Source organism: Bipolaris victoriae (assembly GCF_000527765.1).
Source record: "Bipolaris victoriae FI3 unplaced genomic scaffold scaffold_71, whole genome shotgun sequence".
Taxonomy (NCBI): Eukaryota; Fungi; Ascomycota; class Dothideomycetes; order Pleosporales; family Pleosporaceae; genus Bipolaris; species Bipolaris victoriae.
In genome coordinates, this window is record NW_014575321.1 from 151,400 (window position 1) to 162,746 (window position 11,347).

Genomic DNA, 11,347 nt, shown 5'->3' on the forward strand with positions numbered 1-11,347 from the left:
TACCTCTTCGTTTAAAATAGCATGCTCAGGACATTAGGTACTGGGTCCCCTCTACATTGAAGATCGTGATCCGGGGAACCCTACACCCGTCAATGTATCATCTAGTAATTTAGTAAGGTGATGAGAAAAAGGTGCAATTACATGCAACACTAAATCAAGGAAAGAAAAGCCGTTGTTAGATTTCAATAAATTGCGACACTTTATCATGCTCGTTAACAGAGGGTTGTCCCTTTTCGATTGAATTTTAACTTATCACCGCGTTTAGACTGAAATGCGACGATCACTCCTATAAATCTCTGAGCAAAGCCATCGACCTATACTAAAATTCCACGCCTCTAATCGCTACCTACTTCAGATACAAGGCTCTAATCTTCTGCCCGACTTGCTCTAAAAGAACCCGATGCATTTCCCACTTTCTTAGAGCAGCTAATGCCTGTATCTTGCTGTGGAACTGTGCTAACTTTCTGATCTGACACTTCACCAACACAGCTACCAACAGTAACTGCTCCTCTCTCTGGTCCACGCAATACTCTCCAAAAGATATCGTTTTGAGTTTTTCCAGCCCTAAATCATTCTGTGATGCATCAATCGAAGAGAAGGAAAGCTGTGTTGCTTCTCCTGACGAGCTGAAACTATTTTCTTGGCCAAAAAACATATCAAGAGATTGCCATTCAGATGTTGTGATTCTACTTTTGTATCGTTTTAGCGAGCGATCAAATGAATCAATAGATTTCTCAAAAGTGGTCGTAATCAACATCATAAGATCGCTTTGGTGATTACACGTTTGGCATGTCGCGCCAACCGATAAGTGATTCAGAATTTTCTTGATCATGTCGAGAGCTTGATGTATCTGGTGAGTCTTACCGTCAACAGACTCTCCACTGACCCTTGTCAAGGTTTCTAAAACCATACTTGAGCAATGGCAGGTGGTCAGTGATGTCGGGGCGGACGAGGAACTCTGCTTCCGAGAAGCTTGATATGAATCTCCAAAGCCTACTTGGGAAGATCCAAAGACTGGAGACATCAGATGAGTTGGTTCTGAGATTATGGGAAACTCCAAGCAATCGTGCGCATTGTTGGAGATGAGGTTTGCTGGATGTGTTCCCTGTCCGAGTGCTTTCTCATAATTGCTTATTGCATTTCCAGTGGAGACATTTCGCTCAGAATGGAAGTCATTATATTGGCCATCTATTTCACAGCAGGGTTAGCTGATTACAATGAAATAGTAATCAAAACTGTGAGGTAAGTGGAGTGGGAGTATATACTCGAGAAGGGGATTCGTTTCCGTACCTTCAAGACGCGCTTTATCTTTCTTTGCTGAGCTGTTGATTGAACTGGAAAGAATTTTTGAACAGTCAATGTCCATATTTATCAAACTCATAGAGTTGTCCCCGAATAGCTCGGCTGCTGTTTACATTCATCAGGCTGCACATTTTGCAAGTTCAGCTATAGAAAGAAAGCTTACCTTCCAGCGACTCCCAGTAGGGTTCCAAATCAAAAGACTCAGATTGATTCAGAAACTCTTCATATATCAATTCTATAGGTGATGAATTTGTGCTCTCAGATTCTGATCTTGCTTCTGTTGTATGATACTCTGGTTCAGAGCGGATTTCACTGCCAGCATTTGTAATCTTAGTCTCCACTACGGCATTCGATTTATTTCGAGCCCTTTTCGTTTTCCGGTTCCTCTGTGTATCATGGTTGGTGTTTCGAGAATATACACATTTCAGCTGCTTCGAGTTGCATTGATCACATGCTGTTTTCTGACCCTCGCATCTGAGCTGTGAATTGTATTAGCAGTGCACAAGGAACAGATACAAGTTCCTGGAAGTGATGAAGGAAAAACTAACTTTCTTTGCACGGCAATTCAAGCAAGCTGTTCTTTGGATACTTTGAGGTATGGAATTGGGCGTGTAAGGAACAAACGCTCTTTCCGCGTTTGGCTTCAGTACCAGGAACATGGGACGCGAGAGTTTCGATGTTACGTTTTCCAATATGCATGGCAGGCCATAGACTTTCGGTATTTATGCAAATGGAATCTACGTGTCCCCCTAGTGCAAATATTCTGAAGATCATTTGTGCTAGTCTAGCGCCGATTACAGGGCTCTCGGTCGCCGGATGAATTCGGAGAAAAGGTCAGACTAGTACTAACGGTATACTAACGCTCGCCTCAAAATCTATGTTGCTATAGCAAAGCTGCTAGTAGCATAGTACTTAATACGTACTGGATTATAGTAAATACAGGGCTACTAAGATTACTTTCAGTTCTTTTGTCAAAAGGAATACTAGCAGTGATGATATTTCTTAGTAAAGGTGACTTATTTTGGTGGATAGCCTGCTTGGTCTAGGTTTTCCAGTCACACCGATCAATTGAGAGGATGGGGCTATAAGAATCAAACTACAAGCTACAGAGGCCTGTTCGGCTACTTGTTCTATGTCCACGCTTCACGACTCTTTTTCGGGTAAAGTAACCCTAATCAGCATTAAATTCAACCTTATTTAGATTGCAATACGACACAGAGATGGTGTTCTATTGAAGCTACCTTGTTGTGATATTGTCGCCATGTAAGAGGCTGGGTCCGCTAGAAATTACTACATCTCATGTGGCCATGTGGCAAAAGATAGCGTTGAGCTTTGAGCTCTGGCTAAAGATCTGACATGTTGCTGGAAAACGAAAGCCTGCTTCGCCGAAAGCGAAGAAGACATAAGGCAAATGGCTTGTCTAACTGTACTGACGCTAATCATGCAATTTCCAGATGTGGTTAGTAAAAGGGAACGGGAAGCTTATCCGAAGAGGCCCCCAGAATTAGTGGTTTCATTCGGGCCCGGGCGGCTCGGTCCGAGTCAACAGGTATGCTCTAGTAAGCCCGTTTAATCAGGCATGACAGCCGAAATATTGCGGATGCACCCAAAGCGGAAGGAAGCAGTACGGTGTCACAGATTCACCGCTACTAGAAGTATGATTTAAAAATAGTATAGCCTTAGGTCTTGTGTTTTTGCCTTCTTGCAGTTCAAATCAGATTCACGATCAGCATCCACGAACTACTGTAGCAATGTCGTCTTTGCGAACAGATAACAAGACTACGCCTAGAGCTAGCACAATCCAAGTGCCACCAGAACTACATCGGTACCTTATATACACCCATACCTAAGACCCTATCCATTCTGTTCATCTCGCCCGATGAACTCCAGACTAACCAAAACCGCGACCTAGGAGACATCCCTCTAAGCCTCATATCACCGGCATCAGCCACTACCAATCTCTGTACTCGGCATCCATTCGCAATTCAGATTTATTCTGGTCGAAACTAGCTCGAGAATTGCTCGATTGGGATAATGACTTCCAAACAGCATGCTCTGGAGATTTCGCAAATGGCGATACAGCTTGGTTTCCAGAAGGCCGACTCAACGCCTCATACAACTGCGTCGATCGGCATGCCCTCAGAACACCCTCGAAACCCGCCATCATATATGAGGAAGACGCAGGTGGAGAGACTCGGGTGATTACGTACAGTGAACTCCTCTGGAGCGTGTGCAAGCTATCATATGTCTTGCAAGACATGGAAGTATCCAAAGGGGACACTGTTACAATCTACATGCCCATGGTTCCCGAGGCTCTTATTGCCATGCTTGCGTGCGCGCGGATTGGTGCGGTTCATTCTGTTGTTTTCGCTGGCTTCTCGGCGGAAGCACTGGAAGGAAGGATACTAGATGCGAAGTCCAAACTCATCATTACAAGTGATGAGGCCCGAAGAGCGGGAAAGACCATTCCAATGAAAAGTGTGGTTGACCAAGCGTTGAGTTCTTGCCCTGGAGTCACTGGATGTCTGGTTTTCAAAAGAACTGGCATAACTCCTACGCCTTGGACCCCCTCGCGAGATCGGTGGTGGCATGAAGAAGTTCAAAAATGGCCCGACTATATGGCGCCTGAGGACCTACTAGCTGAGCATCCACTGTTCCTGCTCTATACCTCGGGGTCTACCGGAAAGCCCAAAGGTCTCATGCATACAACAGCCGGCTACCTCCTTGGAGCCGCTGCGACGACAAAGTATGTTTTGGATCTTCACGAGCAAGATGTCTTTTTTTGTGCAGGAGATATTGGCTGGATCACCGGACACACGTACATGTGTTATGGTCCACTACTACTTGGATCAACAACAATAGTTTGTGAAGGCACGCCAACATTTCCCAGCCCCTCCAGATACTGGAACACCATCGAGAAACACAACGTCACACATTTCTACACCGCACCTACAGTACTACGATTACTGAAAAAAGCCGGTTCTGAACCAAGTTCTGAACAGGTTTCCAAGGTGAGGGTTTTGGGGTCTATCGGAGAGCCTATTGCCCCAGAAGTTTGGCTCTGGTATTATGAGTCGGTAGGAAAGAAGAAAGCTCATGTCATCGATGTCCAGCTCCCCAATCGAATTCACTTGAGTGAATAATGATAGCTAACGCCTTCCAGACATACTTCCAAACTGAGACGGGATGCCATGCCCTTGCCCCACTAGCCGGAGTCACTCCCACCAAGCCTGGCTGTGCATCTGTTCCCTTCTTCGGCATTGACCCTGTACTTCTTGATCCCTTCACAGGAAGTGAGATCGTCGGTTGCAACAAGGAAGGCTATCTTGCTTTTAGGCAACCTTGGCCAAGCATGGCTCGCTCAGTCTGGGGTGATCATTCGAGATTTATCGAGACGTATTTCAGCCAGTATAAGGGCTACTACGTAAGTCTAGAAACATTGTACAGGCTAAATTCAGCTTCAAGACCTGGCTAACAGTACCAATTACAGTTGACTGGTGATGGAGCGTATCGGGATTCTGAGGGTGATTATTGGATATGTGGTCGCATTGACGATGTGATCAACGTCAGTGGGCATCGACTTTCTACAGCTGAATTAGAAGCTGCGCTTTTGGAACATCGTGAGTACCTCCACTTGTCACCAGCCTATACCCGAGTCAAAACGAAAAAAAAGGAAACAAAATGGTGAATTCTTGTGAGAAGCTAGAAAGTTCAGATAGCGCTAACAAAATTCCTTTCGTGATAGCTGCGGTCTCTGAAGCAGCTGTTGTCGGTGTACCCGACGAGATGACAGGCCAAGCATTGTTATGTTTTGTCTCTGTCAAAGACAGCCACAAACATGACAGCACACTCAACGTAACGGCCAAGTCCCATATCAGGAAAGCCATTGGTGGGTTTGCGGCCCCAAAATTCTTTATAGTAGTTTCCGATATTCCTAAGACTCGATCTGGTAAGATCATGCGAAGGATTTTGAGGAAAATCTTTGAAGGAGAGAAAGAGAACTTTGGGGATGTCTCGACGGTGAGTGATGTTAGCAGTGTGAGTGTACGACTATGTACTAATAAAGTATCAAGCTCATCAATCCGGCCTCTATTCAGACGGTTGTTGAGGAGGTTGAGGCGTTTAAAAAGGCATCGATGTTTACATAGCTTCTCCTTTCCTACATATATATGATTTCAGGCTGACTTATTTGTTGTTCCGAGATCTCTTTCCATCCATCACACGCCCGTAGTAGCCTGCCTGAACTTTCCGACTAATAGGACTTCAAATGCGTATAGCTGATCCATCAGTAAGATCTCTCTCGTCAATGCTAAAGAGATGGGTGAAAACATAGGATAGATAGTCTGATATCACAAACACATAAGGCTAGTCACTTTCCAGTAGGCTTTGTCCACGCATAATCCATCGCTTGTAAACCTACATACAAATGTCAATCGTTGGTTTTTCTTTCTTCCAGCACATATGCAATCTCATTTGACATGGCCTCGTCTTCATAACGATAATGAACTTGAGGGAACAATAGTTCAATATATGGCTAAAGGAACAAAGAATAAAGTGCAACATATCTGCATAAAGGGATATATTTAATGAAGAGTGTGCAGGGCTGTTGCATTGACGAAGGCAGCAGCATGGTCAAACACCGAGATCATGTAAGACATCCATACATCTTACTTGTTCCCACTTCTCCATTAACCAAAGGAGAAAAGCAATGCCATTCGATCTTGATATCGATTCTGTCTGAAACCAGCTCGAGTGCTTATCAAAAAAGAGACACTCCATACTTCACGATATCAGGATCCTTCAAAAACCTCTCCATAACATCCGTCTCCAAGCCCAGGAACACCTCTAGCGTACCATCACTCTTACGCGGTAACACCCTCAGAACACCCTCCATATGTCCTCCAGGGAGTCTCACAAACTCAGCCGGGCTATGCAACGGGTTTCCCCAAGTTAAATCATACAGCGGCACGCCCGCCCAATTAGTCGCTACAAGTAATGTGTCTAGTGCAGTTGGAAACGAGCTATGCGCAAGTTTATAGTTTGGTATATGAGCAGCCAGCTTGAGTGAGGAACTCGCTACTTCGTGGGTAATGGCTGCAAGCGAAGATCGTAGAACTAGAGCCAGTTCGGCTAGTGAGGATTTGGTTGGGTCAAGTGCTGTTGTCGTGCCGTGGAGAACTGCGTTGCCGAGATATGACTCTGGGAGAGCGGGCGCGAGACGCGCTCGGGCAGATATAACCATGATGAATATGGATGATAGCTCAGTAGTAGTGGTGTTTTGTTCGCTATCTGGAACATCAGAACCGAGTCGACTCCGCATAATGCTGCGCCAGAAAAGGGCCATAAGCGCATCGTTGGTTGAGATCCACTCTGTACCTAAAGCTGGACGGGCGTCGTCTTTGAGAAACTTCAGCTTTTGGTTCGAAAATGAAATAATTGTGGTCCGTAGTTTAGGTCCGGGCGTAGGTAACCTGTCTGGGTCTGATGGTGGGTAATGTAAATATTGAGGAAGCCCCAGAGCTGTCCAGAGGTCCAAGCGGTCCTTCAGGGTCTCGTAGGATTCAGACTCGAGTTCTGGTTGGGGCAGAATGCTTCTATTGAAACAAGCCTCTGATAATACAGGTAATAGTGGCTTCCTTTCCCCTGAGGATAAAACTAGATTTTGGCAATGACTGGCCCATCGCGTCTTCACATGGTGTCAGATCCAATGCAAATGAAGCAAAACCACCAATAAGAAATCACGGAAATGCGTGCATGACTTACAATGATTACCCCCATGGCGATAGCATCCAGTGTATGGTGATTAACGCAAGTCGACAACAGTAAGCCACCGCGTACAAAATTCGCCTGGGCAAAAAATAGTCCCCTTCTTTGACCGTCCCCACACCACAATCCCATGGCACCCAGTTCATTCACATCAAGCTCCGACGGCGGCATACCCATAGCCGCTAGTCTCTCGTAATCGAACTTCTCAGTTTGAGTATAGTCTTTCTGGAAGAGTACCTGCTCCACCGACTGATCCTCTGAGAGCTTTATTCCCCATCGCCCCGGTTGTTTGTCATTTTCAACGGAGTCGAGCGGTACTAGCTCGCCAGCGACTTCAGGTATATCTTCAATCGTCTTTGCGAGTCCGTATCGGAGATGCGAGAATACTTCGCCTGGTGTTACGCTCTCAGGAATGCGGAATGCGGTCACCCAATGTAAGTATAAATGGACGGCAACATGGTCGAAAGGCGACAACTCTTGAATGCGTGCTGAAGTCATCGGAACCAACCTGCGAAGTGAATTTGAGATTTGAGATCTGCATATAATGTGTAGTTCTTTTATTTAACTGTAGCCTTTAGATTTCATGATCACCATATACCCTTGCATGTGCGAGTGGATATAACCGGTGTAATTGTGATATAGTTGCAGGGATGCTACGTTAATGGTCGCTTGCCTTGCCAACTGAATACACATAGGGTTAGCTTCATTGCTGTTCGGTTCTATTACCGGATTTGTATTCGGCATGGTTACCGGATTCATCCTTGGCGCGGCCGGATCTGTCTTACATACATATTACCGGATATGTGTTACACACTACCAACTCCGGCTGATACATTACCGAATCCATCTCGGATATTACCAGATCTGTAGTTGACAGAGTTGTCGGGCATGTCCGAGCAGTCACCTAGTCACCTTTCCAGTCTACTCTCGGTGTCTAGGATTTTCATGACTTGCTCTCCATTCGGTACATCGGATATCCATACTGGTAAATGCGCGGCGATAACTGACTCTCTTTGGGTCGCATTGAGCTTGTAACTCGCTCCTTGTGAAACCATGCGTTCATTACAGTATGCTTGTGTAAGAGTAGTTGTATCGTCAAGGTAAGATCTAAGACTAGGCAGCGGCGCCAACTAGTCATGCATATAAATCACATAATTTCTGACTCCAACGTTTGTCTTTTCAAAATTCAGTCGGATGAATCGTGCCTTGATAGCTAGAGATCTTGATGTGAAAATCGATTCAGTACAATTCTAGTCAAGATAAAGAGGCAACATAGATAGCCATGAAGAATGCCAGTAAGGAGACTGTGAGATATGTTGAAATCTGAGCCAACCAGGGAAGCTAGCCTAATTAGATCAAGACCATATACAGGGAAAGTAGGTTGTTACAAGATTGACCTAGACATATTTATTAGTACATATCTCTGAGGGCTACCGCAGCTAGTACATGTTCTCTTGTTTGACTCTGTTGAACACAAGGGAACGAAACAAAGAAGTTTTCAAGTTTTTATCTATCTTACAAGCGGCGAGATACTATTTGCCAAAATTCGCTTCCATTGCTGTCTCCAGATCTTCACAACTCAAGATCAGACGCTGAATGATTCGGAAAATATGGAACTTTTAAAGTCTCTCACTTGGATTTTGATAGTTTTGGGAGGATCTGTGGCTTTGCGCAACTATTTTCGAACAAGAGGACTGATCAAGGTGGCTCGGCAGTGCAACGTATGTCTTCGATCATCCTCTTGAAAGCTCACTTGATATTTCCAGACAGCCCAAATGAAGAGACTCTATGTTCTAAACTAAGTCCATTTTACTAACAATGTCAAAGCTACCATATGTTGTGTTACCGTTTGATCCTCAATCGCTAGCATGGATCCTTATTTCCAAACTCTTATTACCAATACTACGACGTCTGCCATTACCTTGTGATGATCTGTGGCTTGAGTAAGAACTTCCCGCTTCCGTTTATTTACAGATGACTGTCGTCACTTCTACCCTGCACCAACTGACCATGGCAAATTTCACCCAGCCTCCTTGACGAAAACCCGGACTGGAGACTTCAGTATTCCATGTATCAACGAGCTGGGGGAGACACCTTTCTGATCATCAAGCCGAATGGAATATCAATCCAAACATGCAGTGCGGAAATCATCACGCAGATTACCTCGCACGGGAGCAGGTTCCCGAAGCCTACTAAAGAAAGCAAAGTCGTTGAACTGTACGTTACGCATGCACCAGCTAGCCTACTCAAAAGCACCAGTAACTTATGTCAATCTTTAGATACGGTCCAAATATCATCACGACCGAAGGTGCGCAATGGCGAACTCACCGGAAGATCATGGCTCCTTCGTTCTCAGAAGATAATAATCGACTAGTCTGGGACGAAACACTGTATCAGGCCCGAGCGATGGTGGGAGGTTGGGGCTTGAGCGACACTGAGGAGAGCGCAACTTTGGCATTAAAAGAGTTGCAGGAAGATACTATGCTATTGCCGCTAAACATCATCAGCAGGGCAGTTCTTGGTATAAAACTTGAGTGGCCAAAGCACAATAAGAAGTCATCAAACAACCGCGGGTCTAGGGGAGACAAGATGAACATGGAAGGCCACTCTTTGACTTTTCAAGACGCGTTGTCCATTCTTCTCGAGAATCTTCCGTTGATATTCTTGTTAGGCAAGTTCCTCCTGAAACAGCTGCCGTTCAAGGCGGTGCGCCATGCTTATACAGCCTTCTCCGAGTGGCAAGGCTACATGCAAGACATGATTCTTTCCAAGAGAGAACAGCTAGATCGCCAGAACGCACCAAAACAGGTAGATATCTTGTCGTTGATGCTCGAAAGTCACACGGATGTTGAAGAAGGTGCCGAAAGCAAAGGAAGAACCATTAGCCTCACGAATGAGGAGATACTGGGCAATACATTCATCATGACGTTGGCTGGGCATGAAACAACTGGAGATGCTCTATTCTTCGCCATGGTTGAACTCGCGATGAACCCACAGTCGCAACGGGAGCTCCAACAGAACTTGGACGACATCTTAGGCGATAGACCCCTCGACAAGTGGAATTATGACCTCGATCTCCCAAAATTGCTTGCTGGTGTGCCAGGAGCAGTTTTCAGTGAGAGTACGTCCCTCCTTTTTCTTATTCTGTATTGGATCATTCCCTCGGAATCATAACTAAAGAAGCTATCCTTAGTTCTCAGAGTCTATCCTCCTGTAATTCAGATCCCCAAACGCACACTCCCAGGTTCTCCACAGACTTTGCTTGAGAATAATCAGCAGATTACTATTCCGCCTGATGTGCACATCAAACTCTCTGTCATTGGAGCACACCGCAATCCCAACTCATGGGCATCCTGGACATGGCGAGCAAACAGCCATGTCTCCGGTTCTGATTCCGAGAAGGACTTGGGAGAATTTGACCCTTGCCGTTGGCTTGCAGCTCCGAATGAGAATCCCGATCAGGTTTCACCTTCCACCATCGATTCATCTCGCCCCCAAGCCAGCTCCTCTCCCAAACCCGGTGCGTACCTCCCGTTTTCCGAAGGATCTCGAAGCTGTCTCGGACGCCGATTTGCACAAGTGGAAATGGTGCTTACCCTCGCCGTCATCTTCAAGTACTGGACCATTGAGCTCGTGCCAGAGCCTCCAGTCGACGAAGAAGAGTTGGCCAAGAATGCTGTTTCGACTGCCGAAAAGGGATCTACATGGTTGAAGGCTAGAGAGAAATTGAAAAAGGAAATCAGGGATAACTTGAGCTATATTCTGACGCTGAAGTATAATGCGGGCGAGAAGAAGCAAAATGTACCTACTATTAGATTAACGAGAAGGGGCAAGGAATATTGGACGTAGGTTGTGATGTGAAATGATATCTGGTAAACAATGCGCGCCTTCCCCTGAATCATGTATTGACTTGGGTGATGAGTCTAAGCGACGACTTCCTAAGGTCGCTGTTCGGAGGCTGTAGTTTTGGAGCGGGTGTGAAGGTAACGATCAGCGATTTGCCGCTAAACCAACCGAATTTTACTACAGTCGATACTGCACCCTCACCACATTCCTCCACTAAACTCTCACCACAAAATCGAAGCGTCAAAGCTGTCAGAGGGCGTACTCGGCGGGATATCGCCGGTACGTGGGAGACATAGCCCTGATATACACTTTCATCTTCATTTCGTATCGGAAATGAATTCCAGGCGGTGCGAAAAAAAACAAACCCGGTACATGACCCAGAGTTGTAGATACCAAACGTAAAGCCGCCCACATATGCAATAATCCCCCCCCC

The 11,347-nt window shown here is 45.7% G+C and overlaps 4 protein-coding genes across 4 annotated transcripts; 2 read left to right on the plus strand and 2 right to left on the minus strand.

Moving 5' to 3' along the window:
* Positions 1 to 346: 346 nt before the first annotated feature.
* COCVIDRAFT_17957 (hypothetical protein) lies at positions 347 to 1,961 on the minus strand (the record flags this gene model as incomplete). The annotated part of the gene is made up of 4 exons (XM_014698808.1): positions 347 to 1,188; positions 1,291 to 1,407; positions 1,466 to 1,781; positions 1,851 to 1,961. 4 exons carry the CDS (start codon positions 1,959 to 1,961, stop codon positions 347 to 349), a joined length of 1,386 nt encoding a protein of 461 aa, XP_014554294.1.
* A 1,092-nt stretch (positions 1,962 to 3,053) lies between these two features.
* On the plus strand, positions 3,054 to 5,450 carry COCVIDRAFT_17958 (hypothetical protein; the record flags this gene model as incomplete). Its single annotated transcript, XM_014698809.1, has 6 exons — positions 3,054 to 3,127; positions 3,215 to 4,379; positions 4,466 to 4,726; positions 4,793 to 4,922; positions 5,048 to 5,322; positions 5,376 to 5,450. The coding sequence occupies 6 exons, from the start codon at positions 3,054 to 3,056 to the stop codon at positions 5,448 to 5,450; spliced, it is 1,980 nt and encodes a 659-aa protein (XP_014554295.1).
* Positions 5,451 to 6,061: 611 nt separating this feature from the next.
* Positions 6,062 to 7,566, minus strand: COCVIDRAFT_105277 (hypothetical protein; the record flags this gene model as incomplete). Its single annotated transcript, XM_014698866.1, has 2 exons — positions 6,062 to 6,934; positions 7,075 to 7,566. 2 exons carry the CDS (start codon positions 7,564 to 7,566, stop codon positions 6,062 to 6,064), a joined length of 1,365 nt encoding a protein of 454 aa, XP_014554352.1.
* A 1,552-nt stretch (positions 7,567 to 9,118) lies between these two features.
* Positions 9,119 to 10,917, plus strand: COCVIDRAFT_105323 (hypothetical protein; the record flags this gene model as incomplete). Its single annotated transcript, XM_014698867.1, has 3 exons — positions 9,119 to 9,285; positions 9,348 to 10,189; positions 10,262 to 10,917. Coding segments are annotated over 3 exons (1,665 nt in total), but the record flags the coding sequence as incomplete, so codon positions are not given.
* Positions 10,918 to 11,347: the final 430 nt, after the last annotated feature.